The sequence below is a fragment of the Podarcis muralis genome, chromosome 9 (genome assembly GCF_964188315.1).
Source record: "Podarcis muralis chromosome 9, rPodMur119.hap1.1, whole genome shotgun sequence".
In the NCBI taxonomy this organism is placed as follows: domain Eukaryota; kingdom Metazoa; phylum Chordata; class Lepidosauria; order Squamata; family Lacertidae; genus Podarcis; species Podarcis muralis.
Window position 1 is genome coordinate 66,176,967 of NC_135663.1, and position 23,962 is coordinate 66,200,928.

Here is a 23,962-nt window from a genome sequence, read left to right on the forward strand (position 1 = left end):
TGTTTGGCACCGTTTTCGAATGAATCAGACAATGTCGCAGTTTTGGCGAAAACCGTGAACAAGGTCAGGGCGCCGAGACAACATTATCTGGCCTACCTAGAAACGTGGTGTTTCCATTGCCAAATGTTGCAGGAGGCACTTTGCAGGTGTTTGGCGCCGTTTTCGAGTGAATCGGACGATGTGAGAATTTTGGCAAGAACCGTGCCCTGCTGGTCATGGCGCTGAGGGCTCAATTTTGGCCTACCTGGAAACACGGTGTTTGCACCATCCAAAGTTGAAAGGGGCAATGGGGCGGGGGTTGGCTGCTTCATCTACAAATTCAGCAGCAGATGTTAAGCTAATACTGGGCTCTCTGCATTGCAGCAGCACATTTAGATCTCCACCCCCAGCTCCCAAACAACCAACTAGATCCCCCCTCCTCAGTCTGTCACCATCTGTCACTAAAGTAGATCACCTGAGGCCTTCCTGTAGCCTCAAGCCTTTTTAGAACTTTACGTAAAATGATGCATCCTTGGAAGTCGCATTTTATTTTCACATAGCTTAATAAAGGTAAAAAAAAAGGTAAAGGACCCCTGGACGCTTAAGTCCAGTCAAAGGTGACTATGGCGTTGTGGCATTTATCTTGCTTTCAGGCCGAGGGAGCCGGCGTTTGTCCGCAGACAGTTTTCCGGGTCATGTGGCCAGCAGGACTAAACCGCTTCTAGTGCAATGGAACACCGTGATGGAAAGCAGAGTGCAAGGAAACGCTGTTTACCTTCCTGCCACAGAGGTACCTATTTATCTACTTGCACTGGTGTGATTTCAAACTGCTAGGTTGGCAGGAGCTGGGACAGAGCAATGGGAGCTCACCCCGTCACGGGGATTTGAACCGCCGACCTTCCGATCAGCAAGCCCAAGAGGCTCAGTGTTTTAGACCACAGCGCTACCCGCGTCCCAACTACAGCTTGCAGACACATACATGCATGCACCAAGCCCTGTCACCAGCTTCCTTCTATTTCCTTCCTCCCTTCTTCCTACTTTGACAGCATGATGATTTCTACAAGTCGAAATGTTGGTGGTGGGTAAGATTGCAGGACTGGGAGAATAAAAAGTTGCAACTGCATCGACTCTTGATTCCACAATAGATTTAAAGGTAAGGGGAGGAATCTCCAGGTTGCAACACATGTCATAGGGTAGCATGGCAGGGACAAGGCAACTAAAAGGACTGGAGGAAGATTCAATTTGAGAGGTCTCTGATCTTCCAGATCTTCCCACCTCCCTGAAAAGTTCTGTATAATGGCATTATAGCAGGAAAATGAATACAAATACAGTGGTGCCCCGCAAGACGAATGCCTTGCAAGACGGAAAACCCGCTAGACGAAAGGGTTTTCTGTTTTGGAGGTGCTTCGCAAAACGAATTTCCTATGGGCTTGCTTTGCAAGACGAAAATGTCTTGCAAGTTCCTGCAGGGTTTCCCCCCCCCCCCTTTTCCCCAAGCCGCTAAGCCGCTTATCAGCTGATCCGCTAAGCCGCCAATCAGCTGATCCGCTAAGCCGCTTATCAGCTGATCCGCTAAACCCGCTAAGCCGCTAATAGCGCTAAGCCGCTAATAGCCGTGCTTCGCAAGACGAAAAAACCGCAAGACGAAGAGACTCGCGGAACGGATTCTTTTCGTCTTGCGAGGCACCACTGTACTAAGCAAAGGGAAGCCCTTCATGAAAGGTTACCTACCAGCAAGATAGTTGAGCTGGAACGGATTCTGCTATGCAGTTATGCAAATGAATGTCAGCCAACACTTGGACCCCCCCCCCCCCAATCTCCGATGACTATTGAGACCATGTCCCATTGCCACTGTGAAGAAATATGTGGATATTTCTTACAAATGTCTTTTGTACTTGCTAAGTAGAGAGGAATTGGGAAGGGTTCGCTTCCACAAAATTCTCAATCAGATCTACACTCTTCAAGACTAAGAGACACTGTTATTTGACCAATATCAAAATGGTGATGGCTTTGTACAACCAGCCACTATTTCATTGTGAAAGCTGCCTTTGTTACTGAACTGTAACTTCAAACAAAAAGATAAAAGCTTGCTGAACATAAAGATTGGCTGCTTTTATCTGAAAGCTTGCCTTCTAAATCTCACATCAGTTTTAGATTCTAAGATCTTTGACTAGTGGCCCAGCTGCACCCCTATCTGGACAGGGATAGCCTAACTACTGTTGTCTATGCTCTGGTAACCTCAAGGTTAGATTACTGCAATGTGTTATAGCTAGGGCTGCCTCTGAAGACGGTTTGGAAACTTCAGCTGGTGCAGAATTCAGTGGCCAGGTTGCTCACCAGAGCAAGACGGTTTGAGCATATCGCACCCATCTTGGTCCGATTGCACTGGCTACCAATTAGTTTCCAGGCCCAATTCAAAGTGGTGGTTTTTCCCTATAAAGCCTTAAATTGCCCAGGACCGCAATACCTCAAGGACAATCTCCTTCCATATGAACTGACCTGGACCCTGAGATCATCTTCGGAGGCCCTCCTTCGTGTGCCCCCTCCTCGAGAGGTCTGGAGGGTGGCAACACGAGAACGGGGCCTTCTCTGCAGTGGCTCCCCGTCTATGGAATGCTCTCCCTAGGGAAGTTTGCCTGGTGCCTTCATTATGCACCTTTAGGCACCAGGCAAAAGCGTTCCTTTTTAACCAGGCCTTTGGTTGATCCAATTTACATCCTATGCCCTTTTAAAATGTGGTTTTTTTTGGGGGGGGGGCTACTGGGTTGTTTTTATTTTTATTAGGTATTTTGTGATTTTATATCTTGAGACCCCTGGGTATACAGTAGTATATAAAATAAAATAATAATGATAATAATAATCATCATAATAATCATAATAATATGACATCGCACAGCAATATTGTTAGTTTTAACACACCAAATTACATCTGGCCCTTAAAAATTATATTAAGCTAGCAGCATAAGATCATACAAATCTGACACATGCATAGAGAGGTGGATTACACATGTATGTCCATCACTTGACTGCAAAATCACCCATCACATCTGAAAGGGTTATTGTAATTATAACACCACATACAGAACTTTCAAATAACTTGCAAACACAATGCTTTTTTAATAATAGTCCATTCACACATCCAAGCTGCCAAGTCATTTACCCATAGTTGCTGATCATGAGCTTGCCAGTCGGAAGGTCGGTGGTTCGAATCCCCATGACAGAGTGAGCTCCCGTTGCTCTGTCCCAGCTCCTGCCCACCTAGCAGCTCAAAAGCACGTCAGGGCAAGTAGATAAATAGGTACTGCTGCAGTGGGAAGGTAAACGGCGTTTCCGTGCGCTCTGGTTTCCGTCACAGTGTCCCGTTGCGCCAGAAGCGGTTTAGTCCTGCTGGCCACATGACCCAGAAAGCTGTCTGTGGACAAACGCCGGCTCCCTCGGCCTAAAAGCGGGATGAGTGCCACAACCCCATAGTCGCCTTTGACTGGACTTAACCATCCAGGGGTCCTTTACCTTTACACATACATGTGTGATCCCAACCTTGTTAAAGCAAATATGTAAGATTTTATGCTAGAACCAAGGGGTGTAACAGGATAGGACTGCAGTTCTATACAATCGCTTGGAAGGAAGACCCACTGAACCTGGACGGCTGATTCCTACTTAATAGCAAACAACGATTTGGTGCTATGTGAATGACCTCAATGTTCAGGCGTTCCCTCCAAATCAGGATTGTGAACCGGCTTCAAACTAACTTGGTCTCGAAAAGCGGAAGGTGCAAGTAGTAATGTTCTGGTGTAGCATTTGGTTTATGCTAAAAGAAGAACAAATTAAATGAATCAACGGCAAACAAGAAGAGGGGAAGAGAAAGTGTACAAAGCACAAGGCTTATTTGTGTAGCAGTTTGGCATGACATCCCACCGAATCGGGGGGACTTGCTGCAAAAGTAAACATGCTCGACTGACAATTTGCTTCAAAACTGACTATGCCCAATAATAGGATTAAGTGTTATTAATACTTATGCTCACTCTAATAAAATATATAAAATGAAATACAGGCATCCACAATATAACGGCAAGTACCAGTCGTGGCAGGCCATTACCTCTAACAAGCAAGAATTTGGGGGGGGGGGGGTTGGACTGGAATGGCTAAAATCAGAACAAGTCAATGCACAATAATATTTTCAATTTATTATCTTTGCCACAGTACAAATATTCACAAATCAAACATCCGTCGTCTGTCAAAGTATGTAAACAAGTGCCCACAGTTGTCCCTATCCCAGTTTTAAGGTTGTGAATGTCTTAAAAAGTCCTTCAAAATCAAGTTTTGAATTTTGTCATTTGAGAATGGAATCAGGAGCCTCTTCTTTTTATAATAAGTCTTTTTTTTTTTAACCATTCAGCCTGTGCAATGCAGTAAAATCACAGTGAAAGCCCTGGATAAACATGATTTTTTACAACAGGACCCAACCCATTAGGTTAATAAATGCATTTAAAGAAGCATTATGTTGGCGAAACGAGGTTCCAGTTCCAGAAATCAATTGTTAGAAATGCTAGCTTCTACATTAAAAACAATTTTAAAAAATAACAATGAACCAACCCATCTCTTCCATCATTTTACAAGTCTAAACAATTTCACTTGCAAAGATACTTTCCAGTCAGGAAAACAGTAGTGCAATTTAAGTAGTTTTACTTCATTAAAAGTTACTGATGTCCAGTAATGCAAATGCCATAGCTTCTGTGGAAAGATAAGAAGATGCTTCAGTAAACAAGAAAAAACTTTGGCAAGCCCAGACAGGCTTACTAGTCCGTTAAAGCTTGTGTTAAAGTGTTGTGGTTTTTTTTTTTAAAAAAATGGCGTTTTTATATAAACTAAAAAAAAAAAAAAGCAGAAATAAATAGACAAATGACTGTAAACTGTCTTGAAATTAAAATTTTTCATTGACAGCTGGCACAACTTTACCATAAAGTCATTTAAAACAGAAGAGGAATTGACCTAAGAGGTTTTCCTGCTGCGGCATCCAAGCCCAGAAAACAAAGAAAACTACATTCTTAATTTAAAAAAGAAAAAGAAAAAAGAAAACAAGTCTAACGATGCCACAATTGCGCATTTTCCTCCGGCAGCCTCACTTTGACTTCTTCTTAAAGAGGCTTTTTATTTTGGAGGCCTTTTTGTTTCGCTCTCCGTTCTGGCAGAGGTCCTGTGGGGTGCTACTTATCCGAGGGACAGCCGAGGTTTCGTGACCCGTTTTGCTTTCGCTGCTGGTGGAGGAACAAGAGGTGTGGCGAGGCTTGGGGACGGGGGCACTGCTGGAGAGCTGGTTCATGCTGCACGACTTCTCCAGAATGCCATTGTACACCTTGTTTGCGGGACTGAAGATCATACTTTTAGTTTCCGTCATGCCAACACAGTCAGGGGAACCCCTGGAAATATCGGCCGTCAGGGAAGAAGAGTCTCCAGTAGATGACTCTTCCAATGAGAGTTCCTCTCGTGATATTTTCTGAGGTGACAAAGGTTGATATATTTCAAGGCTCGAAGGAGGAGATTGTTTCCTTCCAGAAGAATTTAAGGAGTCACATTCAGAAACTGTATCTTGTACTTCCCTGCAGCAAAGAGGAGACAATTGTAAGGTGTCAGACTGTTCCATTTAAGAATCTATCTATCTATCTATCTATCTATCTATCTATCTATCTATCCCTCTGTCAATAATCAAATTACCTACTTCATTAAATCTTCCAAATCCTGAGTTTACACACAAACACACACACAACTTTTACTTGTCAGCAGCGGAAACAAAAACTGCAAATGGCAAGGTCCATCATGAAATAGGTTATTTCCCGCATCGGACGTTCAGGGTCCAAAGAGCGTCCGCAAACTGGAACACTCACTTCCGGGTTTGCAGCGTTCAGGAGCCAAAACATTCGACTCGCAAGGCGTTCGGCTTCCAAGGTATGCGGAAACAATCCATCTACTCCTTCTGCACTAAAATGATTTTTTAAAAGAGCCAACTCAGTTCTTGTTTACCTGACTCTCCCCAGGATTCATAAAATTCTAAAATTGTGTAACTGTTCACCCCCCCCCCCCCATCTCTCTTCAAAACAAGGCATCAAGCAGTTCACTGCACAGAGACTCTGCTAACAGAAAGATGGCCCTGGCACCACAAGAAACACAGTGCTCAGAACAGTCTCCTCCACTGGCTTCATTGTCAGCCATGACTTCATCACCTCAAGGTCAGATCTCTGTTAGCAGCTTTTATGTCGGGAATGCCCTTGTAGACGGTGCCAAGTGTAGCCGCCTGCCTGCTGTAACAGACGAGTCTCTAAGGGCACATTAAATCTGCATTTCAAGCCCTGAATACCTTGCATCTTGCATACCACGGAGGGCACAGGGGAGTTAACAGTCTTATCGCAATCTTCCAGATCTAAACGGAAAAGATCCTTTGCAAATCCTTCTGGTGTGTCCAAGTCTGGACAGTGAGGGCACACAGAGACTTCATGGCACTAGCTCTAACCGAAACCGTCACGCTAGCGTCCCCAATGCCCATACCATTGCTTGTCAGCAGTGAAGTAAATTGCCTCTTCCTCCTCTTCTGTACGGTAAGCAGCGGGGCAGCTGGACACGGAAAGGATGTCTGGATCTGCAGAGTGCAAAGTAGCCTGGGCATGTGGAGGATGCGGTGTTTGTGCTGTGTGTTGTGACTGCGGAGACGACGGCATGACGCTTCGCCGGGAGCGACACATGCTACTGCTCCTTGCTAAGGTGCTCGTTTTCACGATGGACCCTGAGAACGACAAAACAATGTTATTCAAAAATCAACCAGCTGCTCTAAGTTATCAACCGAGCCGTTACTCTGTTCCAGGCAGGCAGAATTTGCAAATAGTTCTATCTGCACAAGCCCACAAATGATTTTGCGTAGAAGCAGCAGCAACCATAGACTTCATTTTAATCTTGAATAATATATCCTTCCTTCCTTCCTTCCTATTAATCCATACTTAAAATACACCAGCAAAAGAGACAGGCAAGGACAAGGCAGGTGTAAAACTGACCTCCACTTGATGGAATTTCACAGAAGGCTCGGTTATCATTTTGAAGTCTTACTGGAGAAGGTCACAAGGGAAGTCACCAACTTATGATGTTGGCAGCAACATCTGACTCAAATATTTAACAGGAATCTGTAACATCTCACTAAATGATTATGATCAATGGGATGGATGGAGAGGAATTCTATGATCATCATCTATTATTTTTAAAGGTTTATTTATTAAAAGCTTTAACAAGAGTGTCCACTATGAAAAACTGTATCTATGAAATGAGCCTTAGGTTACCTATGATATCTGAAACAGTATCAAAGGAGCCATGGAAAACAGTTAAAATGTGAACCAAAAAACAACTTCAAAATTGAAGGACTGTCCAGTTGAAGAGTGTTGCTGATTAGATCATGGGACTTCAGGATATTGTTCAGGCCCAGATCAACCTGATCACAGTTGTGGTATGCTCTGTGAGTGCAGCTTTCTCCCAACTGAAGCTCAGAGTGTTTGAGGACTGGGACATTTGCAGGTAAACCAAAATGCTTGTTTACAAAGCTATTGTACTACCAACTTTCCTGTACGCTTGTGAAACATGGACCACTTATAAACACAATCTCCAACTCCTCGAAAGATTCCATCAACGGTGTCTCCGAAAATTTTTACATATCACTTGGGAAGACAGGCGAACTAATGCCAGTGTACTAGAAGAAGCAAAGATCACCAGTGTCGAAGCAATGGTTCTTCAACATCAACTTTGTTGGACTGGTCATGTTGTGTGGATGCCCAATTATCATTTTCCAAAGCAACTACTGTACTCTATTCCCAACCTAAGAATGCTAAATGTAATGTCGGTGGACAGCAGGAGAGGTTTAAAAACGCTCTCAAGGCAAATCTAAAAAAAATGTAGTATAAACACTGACAACTGGGAATCACTGGCCTGTAAGTGCTCTAATTGGAGAACAGCCTTTATCAAAGGTGTCATGGACTTTGAAGACACTCGAACTCAGGACAAAAGGGAGGAATGAGCTAAGAGGAAGGCACGTTTGGCAAACCCTCACAGTGATCAACTCCTGCCTGGAAAACCTATGTCCACACTATGGAAGGACATGTGGATCCAGAATTGGCCTCCACAGCCACTTATGGACAGATTGTTAAGACCACGTTTATGGAAGACCATTTTACTCGGGTACAAGTGACTGCCAAAGAAGAAGATGATGTCGCTCTCTGCAAATATCAGCAATTACATCAGATGTAAACCAAACCAAAATAATTTTCAACTGCTGCAGATCAGAAGCAGAGTGGGTTGTTTTTTTTAAAAAAAGGCTTTATCAGTAAAATCACACAGCCCTCAGAATCTCAAAAGGTTAGGGCGGCAGTAGAGGGAAACAATTGTTTTGCCAGCCATAGAAATGAAAAGTTGGGTGGGGGGAATGTGATACAGGTTTTGAAGAAAAGATGTCTACAATCAGCTGTGAAAATGAAGTTTAAAAGGAACAGCATTAAAAATGCCCTCCTCTGCACAGCAGAACCCTAGTAAGACTCTTAATCTCTGAGACACTCTCCCCTTTCAGGCTTCCCAGAAAAAAGAGCGCCCAACAAGCAGCTTTCTGTTGCAACTTCCAAATGAGAGCCCTTTCTTTTATTTCCTACAAAAGCAGGAAGGAGAGAGCTCCATCCACAAAGCCAGCATTTCAAGGCTGCCTGCGAGAGAGAAAGCAGCTCTTTAAGCACCACACTGTGCACAAAGAAGCACAGTGCTAAAATTTGAAACCCTGAGCGTGTGGCTGTTCTTTTCTCCTTTTGGGGAAACTAGCGGCTGGGAGGGGAAAGCTTCCGGCACTTTCCAGGAAGCAAGCCTCCAGAGTCCCATTTCCCCTCTGCCTTTTAAATGGGAAGAACTGGACTCGACTAAAAGAGCACACCTTCTCTGCTTCCTTCCTGGAAGAACATGTTTTGTTTTGTTTTCAAAAGGTTCCCTCCCAGCTTATTTTTCATTCCCATAAATGTAATTTACTCTCAGTTTCAAAGCTCTTATACTGTCCATTATGTGGGATGTAACTGAATGTAAGTAAACCTTATCATTACTTTCTAAAAGTAGACTGTTGTGTCATTATTGTTTTTAAGGTCCGTATAGTAAAAGCTATGGTTTTCCCAGTAGTGATGTATGGAAGTGAAAGCTGGACCATAAAGAAGGCTGATCGCTAAAGAATTGATGCTTTTGAATTATGGTGCTGAAGGAGACTCTTGAGAGTCCCATGGACTGCAAGAAGATCAAACCTGTCCATTCTGAAGGAAATCAGCCCTGAGTGCTCACTGGAAGGACAGATCATGAAGCTGAGGCTCCAGTACTTTGGCCACCTCATGAGAAGAGAAAACTCCCTGGAAAAGACCCTGATGTTGGGAAAGATGGAGGGCACAAGGAGAAGGGGACAACAGAGGACGAGATGGTTGGACAGTGTTCTCGAATCTACCAGCATGAGTTTGACCAAACTGCAGGAGGCAGTGGAAGACAGGAGTGCCTGGCGTGCTCTGGTCCAGGGGGTCACGAAGAGTCAGACACGACTAAACAACAACAACAAAGGGGATTTACCAGGAAGATTCCAATCCGGACAAGCCAGACTGGACTGCTTAACTCAAATAGTTCTAACGAATCCATCAGCTAGCTTCCTGCTATGTACAAGGGAATGTGCTCGCCTACTAGCTCACTAGCGTGAGTGAAGAAGGATAATATTTAATCAATATATCCTCTCCTACTATCCTCAACATTCCCACACATTAAATAGCTGGGGTTCCATATGCCAAGTGTTTCTGCTTTTCCATATTTCCTAGCATCTTTGTTCTGCTGAATCCTGCTAACCCCTCTGACCCATTGCTTCATTTGGTATTTCATTTTGCCAATTCTTCTAATGGTTGTGGTTATTTGCCAAACTGCTGTGTATCTCCAGGCATTCAATGTCTTCTTAGATATACGACCACATACCATGAAACTGAGAAACGATAGGAGGAGTGTCTTCGTCAAGGTCATCTACACCCCCGGCAATTGGATACGGCGGGATGGAAACTCGCGGCATTACCACCCAACTATGATCAGAGTAAAGTGATGAAGTCAGACTCGGTAATCCTGAGTTATGTGCTATCTGGAAGCCACAGATCTTCTCAATCTGCTGCCATCGGTAGAGTCGCTCTCTCAAACAAGTGGTTAATTCAGAAAGTGCTTTCCTAGGAAACAACAGAAGTTTGTGTTTGTTTGGGGGGGTTTCATCTCCAAATTATGCATTTGGGGGTATTTATGATCAGCCATATTAATGTATACAGTGCTATCGTTCTTCAGGAGCTACAAACAAACAGTTACGTTATAGAAACTGCTATTTTCAATTTAAAATGCAGCCCACCCACATTAAAAGGTAAAAAAAGGTAAAGGACCCCTGAATGGTTAAGTCCAGTCAAAGGCAACTATGGGGTTGCGGCGCTCATATCGCTTTCAGGCAGAGGGACACAGCAGTTGTTCATAGACAGCTTTCCAGGTCATGTAGCCAGCAAGACTAAACCGCTTCTGGTGCAACAGAACACTGTGATGGAAATCAGAGCGCACGGAAACACTGTTTCCCTTCACACGGCAGTGGTACCTATTTATCTACTTGCACTGGCATGCTTTCAAACTGCTAGGTTGGCAGGAGCAGGGACAGAGCAACGGGAGCTCACCCGGTCACGGGATTTGAACTGCCAACCTTCTGATCACCAAGCCCAAGAGGCTCAGTGGTTTAGACCACAGCGCCACCAGCATCCCAATTAAAAAAAAATAAAAACCTTAACATTAAAATATTGAGCACTACAGTATCAACCAATTTATGCATTGAGCACAAGGGGCATCACCCACTAGGCAGTTCTCTTACTTTGCTTCCAGAATCTTGTGGTCCACTTCATCGAGAGAAGAGCTGTGTGCAACATGTAATGTCCCAAAGACTGTACTTCTCTTTTTCTTAATCTTTTCTGCCTATTATTAAAGGACAAATATGAAGCCAAGTTTACATATACAATGCAATGCAATGGGTAAAGAGGAATATATACCTTTTTTTATCTAGTTAATATGATTGGGAAACGTTATGAGGTTAAACTATAGTGAGTCAAACTATAGTGACTCTCACAAGACAAATCTTAAAAAAAAAAGTAGTATAAACACTGGCAACTGGGAAACACTGGCCTGCGAGCGCTCTAGCTGGAGAACAGCCTTTACCAAAGGTTTGAAGACGTTCAAACTCAGAACGAAAGGGAGAAATGTGCTAAGAGGAAGGCACACTTGGCAAACCCTCACCATGATGAACTCCTGCCTGAAAACCTATGTCCGCACTGTGGAAGGACGCATGGATCCAGAATTGACCTCCACAGTCACTTATGGACTCACTGTTAAAACTGTGTTTATGAAAGACATTCTTACTTGGCTACAAGTGATCACCAAAGAAGGAGGAGGAGGAGAGGAAGAAAAAGAAAACTATAGTGACCATGGGAATAGCATATCCAAAGAGACATGCTGTCCTATCACAATCTCTAAAAAAGAACAAAAACTCCCTTAAGGTTTCCCATCTTTACATAAGCGAGAACAGCTAGGGGCATAGTCAAAGGTATTCTCAACAGGTAACTCCACAACTATGCAACACCCCCAAACAAGAGGCATGCTAAAAGTGTCTTCTTAAGGTGAGATTAGCATTCATTTATTTCTTTTATTAAAATGCTTTATGAACTGCCTTTAAATAAAATTTGCAGATATTGCGTTAATCTGAGTAACTTATGTTTGCTGCCTCAAAGGGTATCTATCCTGGACTTTAAGCCAAAGCACAAAGTTATAAAATGTAAAACATTTAAAGCTGGACTGAACTCAGAAACTGTGGGCAGGCTAGAATAGAGTAGCAGGAGCAGCTGCCTGGGACACAGCTCTTAGGAGGGTGGTGATACAGTAGAAGGGAAAAAATGAGACAAAAATGAGACAAGAATTGTAACTGTCCTTTTTGCTCAAAACTTAAACTTGCAGGAGGCAAGGGTACACACACATACATCTAGTTGCAATCCCACATCCCGAATTGTATTAGTTCAGGGATGAAATCAACAGAGTACCCACTGCTTTTGACTGCGAGGACTCAAAAATGAACAATACCTCATCCTTGGCAATCGCCAATTGCATTTCTGCATTTTGTCTCTTAATGTTGTAGTACTGCACTTCCACTTCGTGCGTGAGCTGGAGCCATTTCTGCAGCGCATCAGGAACAGACCAGTTGCTTCTCAGTTCAAACTCCTTCTCGGCCTTTTTTAAGGCCATGCGGACCTAAGAGCCAGAAGAAATATGCAAAGATATTGAGACACCTAAGCCTGAAGTGTAAAAATATTTTTAAAACAGCTTTGATCCATTAACACTTCTGCATCGATGAGTCACTGAGCATTACTATATAATATGGTTGATTAATTGATTAATCTACTAAAATAGATTTTTAAAGATGTTCCAGATAGAAGACTTCAGAATTTCTCAAGATTACTGTAATTAATTTAAAAACACCAGTTCATTCAGAAATTATAGGTGGTGGACCCCATATTTAAAGAGGCATTTGTTTACTCATGCAAAAGGGAAAAAGCCTTATCTAAGGTGTTGGCTACTGTGGTGCGTGAATCAACTTAGTACCAAAGGCACACTTTATTCTTTTCAGGACTAGTGCTTTTATTTATACAAATTTATATAGCTTTAATTGCAGGATGAATAAATTAAAACTCATATGATTAATTTCTCTGGGTAAGACCCCCTTGAACATAAGCCCTATCATACTAAAGAAGAATGGCAACTTAAACTGATGGAATATGCACAACTTCCAGACCTAACACAAAGAATAAGAGAACGTTTATTGAATATATGGACGAAAATTGTGTTTATTTGAAAACGTGGGCAGCATTAAGATAAATTCAACAGTGTAAATAAGTTTTGATAGATCCAATAGTGGAATACCAGATGATTCAGTTTATATAAAATATTCAGGGATTTAAAATGAACCATGGAAAGAGAAGAAGATAAGTCACTGATATTTTAAGGTTGTTTAAATGAATATTCTAAAATGTAAAACAGGAAATTCAATAAAATTATGAACATAAGCCCTATCAGTGTCCTTGAACAAATGCGGTGTTTCAGTTTTCTTTCCCTATTATTTCTTTAGACTGCATGTGGATGATCCGCAGCCTGCAGGCAGCCCTTGGGCACCCACGGGTGTAGCCCCCAAGCCTCCAGGAGACACACCCACTTTCCACACTGCTCAGTCATCAGCTGCCCCGTGGGGAAAAGATTCGTGTTCCTGCAATGCTGAAGAGCAACGAGATGACAATTTCAGCTGCATCAGGATTGCTGGGAAGCGCAGGTTAAGCCTTGGGACACCCCGGTGATGCTAACGCAACTGGGGAGGGGGAGATTAAAGTCTGTGTGTGTGCGAGTTGGTGTGAAAGAGAGGGAGAAACAGAGCGCGAGAGTGGGGGAGCTGCGTGTGGAGCCAAGCTGTTACTCCAAAGGTAAAGGGACCCCTGACCATCAGGTCCAGTCATGGCAGACTCTGGGGTTGCGGCGCTCATCTCGCTTTATTGGCCAAGGGAACTGGCGTACAGCTTCCGGGTCATGTGGCCAGCATGACTAAGCCGCTTCTGGCAAACCAGACTAGTGCACAGAAACACCGTTTACCTTCCCAACTGAGCAGTACCTATTTATCTACTTGCACTTTTACGTGCTTTCAAACTGCTAGGTTGCCAGGAGCAGGGACCCAGCAACGGGAGCTCACCCCGTCGCGGGGATTTGAACCGCCAGCCTTCTGTGGCAAGTCCTAGGCTTTGTGGTTTAACCCACAGCACCACCCGGGTCCCTGTTGCTCCAAAGTGTATAGTTAAAAAGAGGGCTACCAGAGGAACTTTTAAGTGTATAGATGCAGAGCTGCAAACTCAGCTCTCCTTGGAATATGATATGAGGAGGGATATTCCTGATGGTGTGTGGAGGAAAAAAGGGGGAAAGAGGGGGAGGAGGACATGGTGAGTGGAGTGGGGTTGGGTGGCAATGCTTCTAATTCTTCTACTTAGCGTATGTGTGGGGTTTTGTGTCAGCATCACTTGATGAAGCTAGGCACCTACAGTGTGCAGCTCAAAGGCCCCAGTTCTGACTCTTTCCTTCTACTGATTGTTACACCTATTTCTCTACCAGTTTCAGCTTTGTATGTCTAAACCAGCTTTCTGGAATTGATCTCAGTTTGCTTCTCTGATTTACAATTTCATCGTGTCCCTTGCTCGAATGCTACAATGCCATTAAGTGGCTGGAAAAGGTACGACTCTGCGTGGGCTGAGATGGTAGATTTTATTCGCAAATACCTGCACCAGCTCCTCTTCTGCATATTTAAGCCTGCTGAGTTCACATTCAGCTCCTTCCCTCAACTCTCTCAGCCGACACGCTTCCCGTTTTGCGTCGCTGATTTCATCCATCATCTTGCGCTCCAGGTTTTGCTTTTCCACAGCAACAGTCCGATTTTCCTCCTGTGCTTTTTCAAGCCTTCAAAGTAGACATTTTTTTCCACAAGTTAATAGTGTTTGTTCAGTTCTGTTCATGCCTCAATTGATTGGACAAATAATTTAAGCTACTCTGTGGCATCGCCAAGCGACATGTCACTAAGCCTCTCAATATGTGTCAAAAGAACAGGTTACCTGTCTCTCTCAACAAACTTAGCTATGTTTTCTGTCAAGTTACGATGCTAAGGGCTCAGGACCGCAATACTTCAAGGACCACCTCTTTCCTTATGAACCTTCCCAGACCCTGAGATCATCTTCTAAGGCCCTCCATTGTGTGCCTCCTCCTTGAGAGTTCCAGAGGGTGGCAACATGAGGACGGGCCTTCTCTGCAGTGGCTCCCCATTTGTGGAAAATCTCCCCAGGTAAGGTTGCCTGGCACCTTCATTATGCACCTTTAGGAGCCAGGCAAAAACATTCCTTTTTATCCAGGCCTTTGGTTGATCCGATTTACATCCTATGCCCTTTTTAAAATGTGGCCCTTTTCATAGGGGGCGGGGGGTGTGTGTTATTGGGTTGTTGTTTTTATTCTGATTATATATGTTGTGATGTTTTCTGCAAACCACCCTGAGACCTCCGGGTATACGGAAGTATATAAACTCTAATAATAATAATAATAATAATAATAATAATAATAATAATAATAAGGCGAGGACATTCAAATTAGTGAAGAACATCAGAACTCATACATTAACAGGAATGCTGGTGTAGCTTAGCGGCTAAACGTAACTTGAGTAGTCTCCTCTTCATACATCACCTTAACCATGAATTCACTATGTGGAACAGGCAAAGTCCTGCAATATTTTCACACTAAATGTCCTTTCAAGGCTGTCATAAGGACTTTGAACACCCTAAAGTATTGTCTATTTTTCACGTACCTCTCTTGCAAATCGCACAGACTTTGTTCTGCCGTTTGAAGGCTTTCTAAATCTTTCATCATTTTTGTCATATGCTCTTTCGAAGTCTTGTTCTGAGTATATGCAAACCAGCAGCCCCCGACGCCGATCACTATAGAAATGGTGAGGATGAAATCTTTCATCCAGTTGTGAGGCGGTCCTGAAAAATGCAGTTGTACATGAGTTTAAAAGATAGATCATCTAACAAGATTGGGCTGATTTGGATACAATGCTAAACCAGGGTTTAGGGCTACACAAGCTGCAACAAGCCATGAGGCCATACGCTCCCCTCCAGCATAGCTCTGTGAGTTCAGAAACTTCCACTTCCATTTTAGGTCGACCAGTTTGTTGAAGTTAAAAAAAATAATTACAAACTGCAGTTAATCTTAAGTATGGTTAGTGCTCAGCATAATTTTTTCCCCTCTCTCTCCTGGCAACCTGTCTGCACATGTGTCTTAAAGAAGAGTCACTGTAATCCTGAAAGGGTCAAACCAAGTTAAATTAAGCTGGCTTATTTTCACTAATCATGCCTAAGATTAACTAGAGCAACAGTAGAAAACACATGGCGCCGAGAAAAAGGTTGATGTGCAGCATTTTTTTGGTGCAGCCAGTGGATTTTTCTGACAAAATATTCCAGAAAGGAGTACCAAAATCTTCGCTTGGGCTGCCACTGCTGCCTGCTAGCCTTTGCCTGCCCTGGGGCTTGCTTAAAAAAACAAAAAAGTTCAAAGGGGTGGGGAGAAGCAATGAAGTTATCATCATATGCTTTGGGAGTGGCTGCCACCGCCTTCTTAAAAGGAGCAGGTGCCTCTTTCATCCCATGCTAGCTGGAGATATGGGGGAAGTGGCTGGGGATGTTCCTGCAAACTCAGGCTGCCACTGCCTGCCAGCCAGCCACAAGTACCTCTTTCACTCCATGCTGGGTTTTGTTTTGTTGTTGTTTTTTTAAAAAAAGGTTGGGGGGAGCAGTGGTATCCTCACACACTCAGGCTGCTGTTGTCTGCCATCGATGTGGAACTGGTGGCAGGTGCTTCCTCTGCCCGAGGGAAGGCCTTTTTCTGAAGAAGGGGCTATGTATGATAGAGGAAGAGATGTACCGTATTTTTCGCTCTATAAGATGCACTTTTCCCCCTTCAAAAATTAAGGGGAAATGTGTGTGCATCTTATGGAGCGAATGCAGGCTCCTTGACTTCAGCGACAGCAATGCGAAGCCTCCGAAGCGCAGAGGGAGCGCTCCCCCCGTGCTCTGGAGGCTTCGCGTTGCTTTCAATGAAGCCGCCTGAAGCCCCCGGAGCACAAAGCGAACATCCGCTGCGCTCCGGGGGCTTCAGGCAGCTATCCGTAAGCCTTCAGAGTGCAGCACGAGTTCCCACTGTACTCCGAAGGCTTGTGGATAGCCGCCTGAAGCCTGGAGAGCGAGAGGGGTTGGTGCACACCGATCCCTCTTGCTCTCCAGGCTTCGCTTCGCTGGAGTGGCGCTGCACATTTTCCCTCTCTGCGCAGCGCCCCTTCAGCAAAGCGGAAGGAGAAATGGAAGGGGCTCCGTTTCTCCTACCGCTTTGCTGAAGGGGAGCTGAGCAGAGAGGGGGATAATTCCCCCCCCCCCTGTTCTCCCTCTCCTATCGTCCGGTGTGTCCTATGGTCTGGCGCGTCCTATAGAGCGAAAAATACAGTATTTTGTGGCATTTGGTGGGAGGGAGAAATCTATATGTTGTCTGTGCGAATGAGAGATAAAAGGAGGTATACATGTGAGGTCTCCTAGGGAGAGAGGTACATCTGGACAGAGAGGAAGAGATCTATGTGTGGCCTGTGTGTGTGAGAGAAGGGGGAGCTATGTGTGCATTTGTGGCGTGTGAGACGAAGAGAAGGAGTTATATCTGTGAAGTGGATGTTTGTGAGTCGCATAGGGAGATGTGCATGTGTCTGTGCTCTGAATACATGCATGTGCTCGGTGTAAAAAAAAAAAGGAGGCAAAGGTAAAGGACCCCTAGACGGTTAAGTCCAGTCAAAGGTCACTATGGGGTTGCGGCACTCATCTCGCTTTCAGGCCGAGGGAGCCGGCGTTTGTCCACAGACAGCTTTCCAGGTCACGTGGCCAGCAGGACTAAACTGCTTCTGGTGCAACGGAACACTGTGACGGAAACCAGAGCACATGGAAACGCCGCTTAGCTTCCCGCTGCAGGGGTACCTATTTATCTACTTGCACAGGTGTGCTTTCGAACTACTAGGTTGGCAGGAGCTGGGACAGAGCAACAGGAGATCACTCTGTTGCGGGGATTCAAACCGCTGACCTTCTGATTAGCAAGCCCAAGAGGCTCAGTGGTTTAGACCACAGCGCCACCCACTCCCCATGTGCTCTGTGTGCGCATAAGAGGTATGCGGCTGCCCATCTTGGGTCTCCCCTCCCCCCCCCCCCGTGGGGAATGTTGCCTGTTGTTATTAGATAACATCTCTCTCTCTTTCTCTCATTTTCTCGGGGTTTGGGTTAGGTGTGGCATGGTGGGTGTATAAAAGCAACATTGTGTGATTGCCACAAACAGGACCAGCAGAGTACTGCACTAACTTCCCATGGCAAGCATGAGGTGGAAGAAACATCAAAAAGCAAGTCTTCCAATGTCCTTGGCACCAATCGTGATTTTTAATTCTTTCTAATAAATGTCATCCATAAAATGTCAAATTTCAATTAAAAAGTTGATAATAAAATACAAAATAAAAATGTGTACCGCAAATTCAATAGAGAAGGGGGAGGGGCACAGAAAGAAGAGCTGGGTGGGATCTAGACATTTTTCAATTTATCAAGATATGAGTACCATTGTGGTGGTGGTGTTATTTTTATTAGGTATTTTGTGGTTTTATATCTTGAATTTATTCTGTGAACCGCCCTGAAACCCCTGGGTATACGGTTGTATATAAATTCAATAAATAATAATATTTTTTTAACACTCCCCCCTCCCCCCAAAAAAGGCTAATTCAGAATTTGACTTCCCACTTGCCATTTCCTTTCACTTAAAAACAAGCAAGTGAAATGATGGTTTGCATCTACAGTTTTTGTCTGAAACAAGGCAGCTTCAAACCATGCAATGAAACTGGTTTGCTATAATCAGATGACTCATAGTTTAGGATTTAGATGTAATGCTAAATTGTGGTTCATCTAAAGCAGAAGTGAAAGCTTCCTACCTCCTTAGGACCGCACCAGAGGATAAAATAGCACACAAATCCAAGACTTACCTAGGCTTATTCCTGTCCTGATCAACCACGGTTTATTTTTATACTCAAAACACACCCGCTGAAGGATACCCACAATAGTATCATTGGAGATATCCCTCAGAGGAATTGGCTAGCCTAAATATTAACATAAATCACAGTTCAACAGAACAATTCTTTCTGCTAGCAGTTTAAAGGTGTGTATGTGGGGAGGAGGCAGAAAGAGGAAATAATACTAACGTGTGAGAGGTCCAAATAAGACAACATCCAAGGCCTTCAGTTGTAGTTTCTGCCGGTGGCTCCGATCAATTATTTTCAACTGAGAGATCATAAATGCGGCTTCATTAACTGCTATCCTGTACACAATAAAGCAGGGATTTTATGTTCCTTGTCCTGAAAGCAACTGTTAAGAGACACAACTAAAAATGCAGATTCTATTGTGTGTGGTAACTCAAAGTCACTGAGAAATAGATACTATGTTGTGTGGTTTATCAAATTTCATGTGCAACACTAAACCAGAGATGGAAGATTTTAATGTACCAAACCAACATCAAGTCTGGCATTAACAGAATGTCTTTGTTTAAACTGATATAGCATGAAACTATACAGAACTGAATGGCTTTGTCAGTTTAAGTGCAATAATGTACCATCAAAAAAGCAGATTTCTTAGGCTAACAATGTTTTAGATGTAAGAAATGTTTAATCTTAATGTTTAATATATTTCACTAAGCATGCTCTGCACAGAGAGCCCGACACTGCAGGAGGACCCAAAAAGGTACAAAATTCACCTCGGCAATGTTGTTCCTTTGACGTTGTTTTCTCTGAAAGTCTTCTCATACTGAGGAAGTTCAACAAATTCTACCAGCCACTGAAGAGTCTCCTCCTGCGTCCAGTTGTGAACTACAACACAAACACAAATACTATTTTACACTGGCTAGATTATCAAGAATTAAAGCAACCGTACAAATAAAAAAGCAATGGCAAGTTATTGGCAGGTTCACCGTCTTCACCATGTGCTCATCCAAGTCAAGATTACAGAAAGATTATCAAGAAGTAATTCTTAAAAATATTTCATTATTAAAAATTCCATGGCATGATTGAAAAAGAAAAGGTCTTGTGACCAGTGAAGTGTACACAGAGTTCTTGATCCTGTTATTCTTCAACTCATACTGTGGAACGAAGCGGATGCAAACAGGTTGTGTTACCCACATATGGGAAGATCTCTACTCGAGTTTGGTAGAACATCATGTGGGCCCATGATATTTTGGTGACACAGAGAGCGTGCTAGTTGGGCAATGAGAAAATTAAAGAAAGCAACATACAAATCCTAAAATACTACTGATAATTAAAACTTAAAAATACAGTACCATATAGACTGGTATCAATCTCAATTTCAACCATGCTGCTCCTTAAAAATAAATAAATAAATAAATAAATGAATAAATAAATAAATAAATAATATATTTTTATACCCCAGTCACTCTGGGTGGCTGCCAACAGAATATTAAAAACACGATAAAACATCAAACATAAAAAAATTCCTAAACAGAGCTGCCTTCAGGTATCTTCTAAAAGTCAGATAGTTGTTTGTTTCCTTGACATCTGGTGAGAGGGCGTTCCACAGGGTTGGGTGCCACTACCGAGAAGGCCCTCTGCCTGGTTCCCTGTAACCTCGCTTCTCGCAGTGATGGAACCGCCAGAAGGCCCTTGGCGCTGGACCTCAGTGTATCCAAAATGAACAAAGAGGAGCAACCAGCAGGCTCAGAAGAACTCCAAAGTCTCAGAAGACGACACTTTGGAGTCCATTCACTTTCCCAGCCAAACCGAACACTGAGCATGCTCAGTGGGTAAGGCGAGAGAGAAAAGGGGAATGGTACGAAGTGGCTCCACAGACGAAGCCTGCACAGAAGCATTCCACACTGCAACGTTTTGCATCCGCTAATCACCTACATAACAAAACAATTAAAATGCCCAGTGTGCACCCAGCTAAAGGGTTTATCTTTATCTTCACATGCAACGCTTATTAATGTGAAAGCTAGTGGCTTGGTTAGGATAAGGCTCTCTACGTTCAAGACCTTGCAGACAAGAAAGCACAATCGCTTAAATATAGAAGGAACCGTAACCTTGGCCTCAGCTGACAGCTTTAGGAATTGCATGATGCCATCACAACAAGCTAGTAACATTCTCACTGGAATACTAAGAGTGCTTTTAGCATGCCAAAATGCTTGCTCCCACCCAGCGCAATCTATTCTTTTCTTTCTTTCAAAAAGAAGGGCATTCTTGTTTCATGATTCACGAACCGCCAGATGATAACCGTCCGCATGGCGGAGGAAACCAAAGTCAGCCTTTAAAATACCTAGGCTCAGAGCCATAGCTAGGTGATCTTGCAGCCCTGGCAGAACCGTCCAGATTGCGCCCCCTAGCCGTGGACAAATTAACTCTTCTTTCCACCTCTCCTCCAACCCCCCCCCCTTCCACCCATTCAATTCACCCTCTATTTAAAACCATTTCTTATGAGGCAATAATCAATATTTATGTTTATAGACATATTTTTAGCCGATTTTGCAGGAGAGTGCCCATTGGCTGCACCCCTGGCAGGGGCCCACCTCACCACCCCCTAGCTACGGCCCTGCCTAGGCTAATAAACGAGATCAGTTTACACTGTCTGGCAAAGACAAAGGATGAGAGGCACAGCTGAATTTCCTGCAGGGGAGAATTCCAAAACTGGGCTGCGGCCACAGAAAAGACTCTTACATGTCCTGTCCGACTAAGCATCAATGCAGAGAAGGGGCATTCCTTCAGGTATCCTAGTCTGAAGCAATTTAGGGCATTATAAGCAATAATTAACACTTGAATTGTGCTGAGAAACTTATTGGTAACCAATGCAACTGTTCTAAAATGGGTAGAGCATGCTCCCACAAGCCATATTAGAAGCACATCAGAGACAGTCTTATATTATTAATTATTATTATTATTATTATTATTATTATTATTATTATTATCATCATCATCACCATCATACATACATACATACATACATACATACATACATACCCAGCCCATATGGCTGGGTTTCCCCAGCCACTCTGGGGGGCTCCCAATTGAACAACAACAACAACAGCAACAACAACAATAATAATAAAGTGATAAAGCATCAAACATTAAAACTTCCCTAAACAGGGCTGCCTTCAGATGTCTTCTAAAAGTCAGATGGTTGTTTATCTGTTCGACAGCTGATGGGAGGGTGTTCCACAGGGCGGGCGCCACTACCGAGAAGGCCCTCTGCCTGGTTCCCTGTACTCTCACTTCTCGCAGTGAGAGAACCACTAGAAGGCCCTCGGAGGTGGACCTCAGTGTCCGGGCTGAACAATGGGGGTGGAGATGCTTCTTCAGGTATACTGGGCCAAGGTCGTTTAGCGCTTTAAAGGTCAGCACCAACACTTTGAATTGTGCTCAGAAACATACTGGGAGCCAATGTAGGTCTTTCAGGACCAGCGCTATATGGTCTCTCCCAGTCACCAGTCTAGTTGCTGCATTCTGGATTAGTTGTAGTTTCCGGATCACCTTCAAAGGTAGCCACACGTAGAACGTGTTGCGGTAGTCCAAGCGGGAGATAACCAGAGCATGCACCACTCTGGCGAGACAGTCTGCGGGCAGGTAGGGTCTCAGCCTGTGTACCAGATGGAGCTGGTAGACAGCCGACCTGGACACAGAATTGAACTCTGCCTCCATGGACAGCTGTGAGTCCAAAAGGACTCCCAGGCTGAGCACATGGTCTTTCGGGGCACAGTTACCCCATTCAGGACCAAGGAGTCCTCTACGCCTGCCCACTCCCTGTCCCCCATTTCACAGCAACCCTAATCTACTTGCTGATCCTGACCTTCTTAACCCAACTTCTTAACTTAATTACAATGTGCCACATGAAATCAAAAGCTTATACCATACCCCGGCGTCATCCTTTGAAATCTATTTCACCTCTCACTGTACTCCTCAAACATAATCTCTGGTCTACAGGCAACGGCCTGTTCAATGTCTTTGGTGGTTCCGAATCTTCCTAACAGTCTTTGCTCCCCTAGACTAAAGACTGCTTGCCTCCAAACTGTTCCTTCCAGACACTTTACTCAGCCTGTGTGACTTGGTTTTGTTTTAGACTTCAGTTTAGCAATACATAGTTCATGAACTGCTTTTAAATCTGACTTCTTGTTGTTTGTTTGTTTGTTTGTTTGTTTTTATTGATTTTGTTGTTGTTGTTAAGCTCCTGCAGGCTGGCAACTCCTGATTTAGATAAACTCCAAGTCTTGTTGCTTTCACTGTTAGAGTTCTGGGGAAAGTAAGGGTGCATGGAGTTCAAAGAAAATCCACTACGAATTAAAAGCATAAGTAGTGGCAGGCAACTTAGAGAAAGTCACAAAATGTCACAAAACAGGAGCTCATTATTTAGCTTAACAGTGAGGTTCTATTCACCGCAAAATTAATTTCCTGTGGAATCTGGTGGGAGATTTTGCAAGGATTAACATGTTGGTGTTGTTGAGATGCTAATCCCACTACGGCTCATTTCCAGAACTTGCTTTACCAAAGTTAGAGAGTTGTCAGTGGGAACACACACACACACACACACACACACACACACACACACACACACACACAAACACACACACACACACACACACCTTCCTATAGGAAGCCCCAAGCTGTATGCTTCCAAGAAGATTTGGAACATGTGGCCTACCCAAATGACACCAGAGACAATGCTTCATCATAACACGTATCAGATAAAAAATCTATAAAAGACCTAAAGCTTCAAAGCAAAACACAACTTGCCACAGGCACAAAGCGTGCCAAAGCAATGAAGCACACTATCACATCTTGATTATTTTGGACAGGTCTTCCCTGCAAGCTAGCATTGCACCAAACATACCACTAATCAGCAACCAAGTAGATAACATTTTTTCAAGCTGCCCCTCCTTCCTGGGAATATGATTTCTGCCAATTGGGGATCATGCACCAAATGTGACCACAGGCTTTTGCCACGCTTGCCAAAAGGAGCAGAAATGTAACCTCTTATGTAAAGTATCTTATTTGTGTGTGTAAAGCATATTGTTTGAGAGTTGCACTCCCGACCAGGGAGATTCAGATAACCAAAGTTTTATTATTCAAAACGTTATCATCAACACAGCAGAGGTCTTAACAGACTACTACATTCACTCAAAGCTCTAATACACAGTGGTTTGCTGTTGTTTTAAGAAAAAAACAATGCTGGCAATCACCATAAAGTTGTTACAGTAAGTATCA

The 23,962-nt window shown here is 43.6% G+C and overlaps 1 protein-coding gene across 1 annotated transcript in view; it reads right to left on the minus strand.

The window, feature by feature from the left end:
* Positions 1-4,143: 4,143 nt before the first annotated feature.
* The window catches only part of STIM2 (stromal interaction molecule 2), a 73,363-nt gene continuing 53,544 nt past the window's right edge, over positions 4,144-23,962 (minus strand). The window contains exons 4-12 of the mRNA XM_028743747.2: positions 19,459-19,570; positions 18,911-19,026; positions 15,449-15,626; positions 14,379-14,556; positions 12,151-12,318; positions 10,895-10,995; positions 9,982-10,220; positions 6,520-6,754; positions 4,144-5,576 (exon numbers count right to left, since the gene is read on the minus strand). Coding sequence (XP_028599580.2) covers positions 5,099-5,576; positions 6,520-6,754; positions 9,982-10,220; positions 10,895-10,995; positions 12,151-12,318; positions 14,379-14,556; positions 15,449-15,626; positions 18,911-19,026; positions 19,459-19,570 — 1,805 coding nt within the window. The 3' untranslated portion in view covers positions 4,144-5,098. The remainder of the gene's footprint in view (positions 5,577-6,519; positions 6,755-9,981; positions 10,221-10,894; positions 10,996-12,150; positions 12,319-14,378; positions 14,557-15,448; positions 15,627-18,910; positions 19,027-19,458; positions 19,571-23,962) is intronic.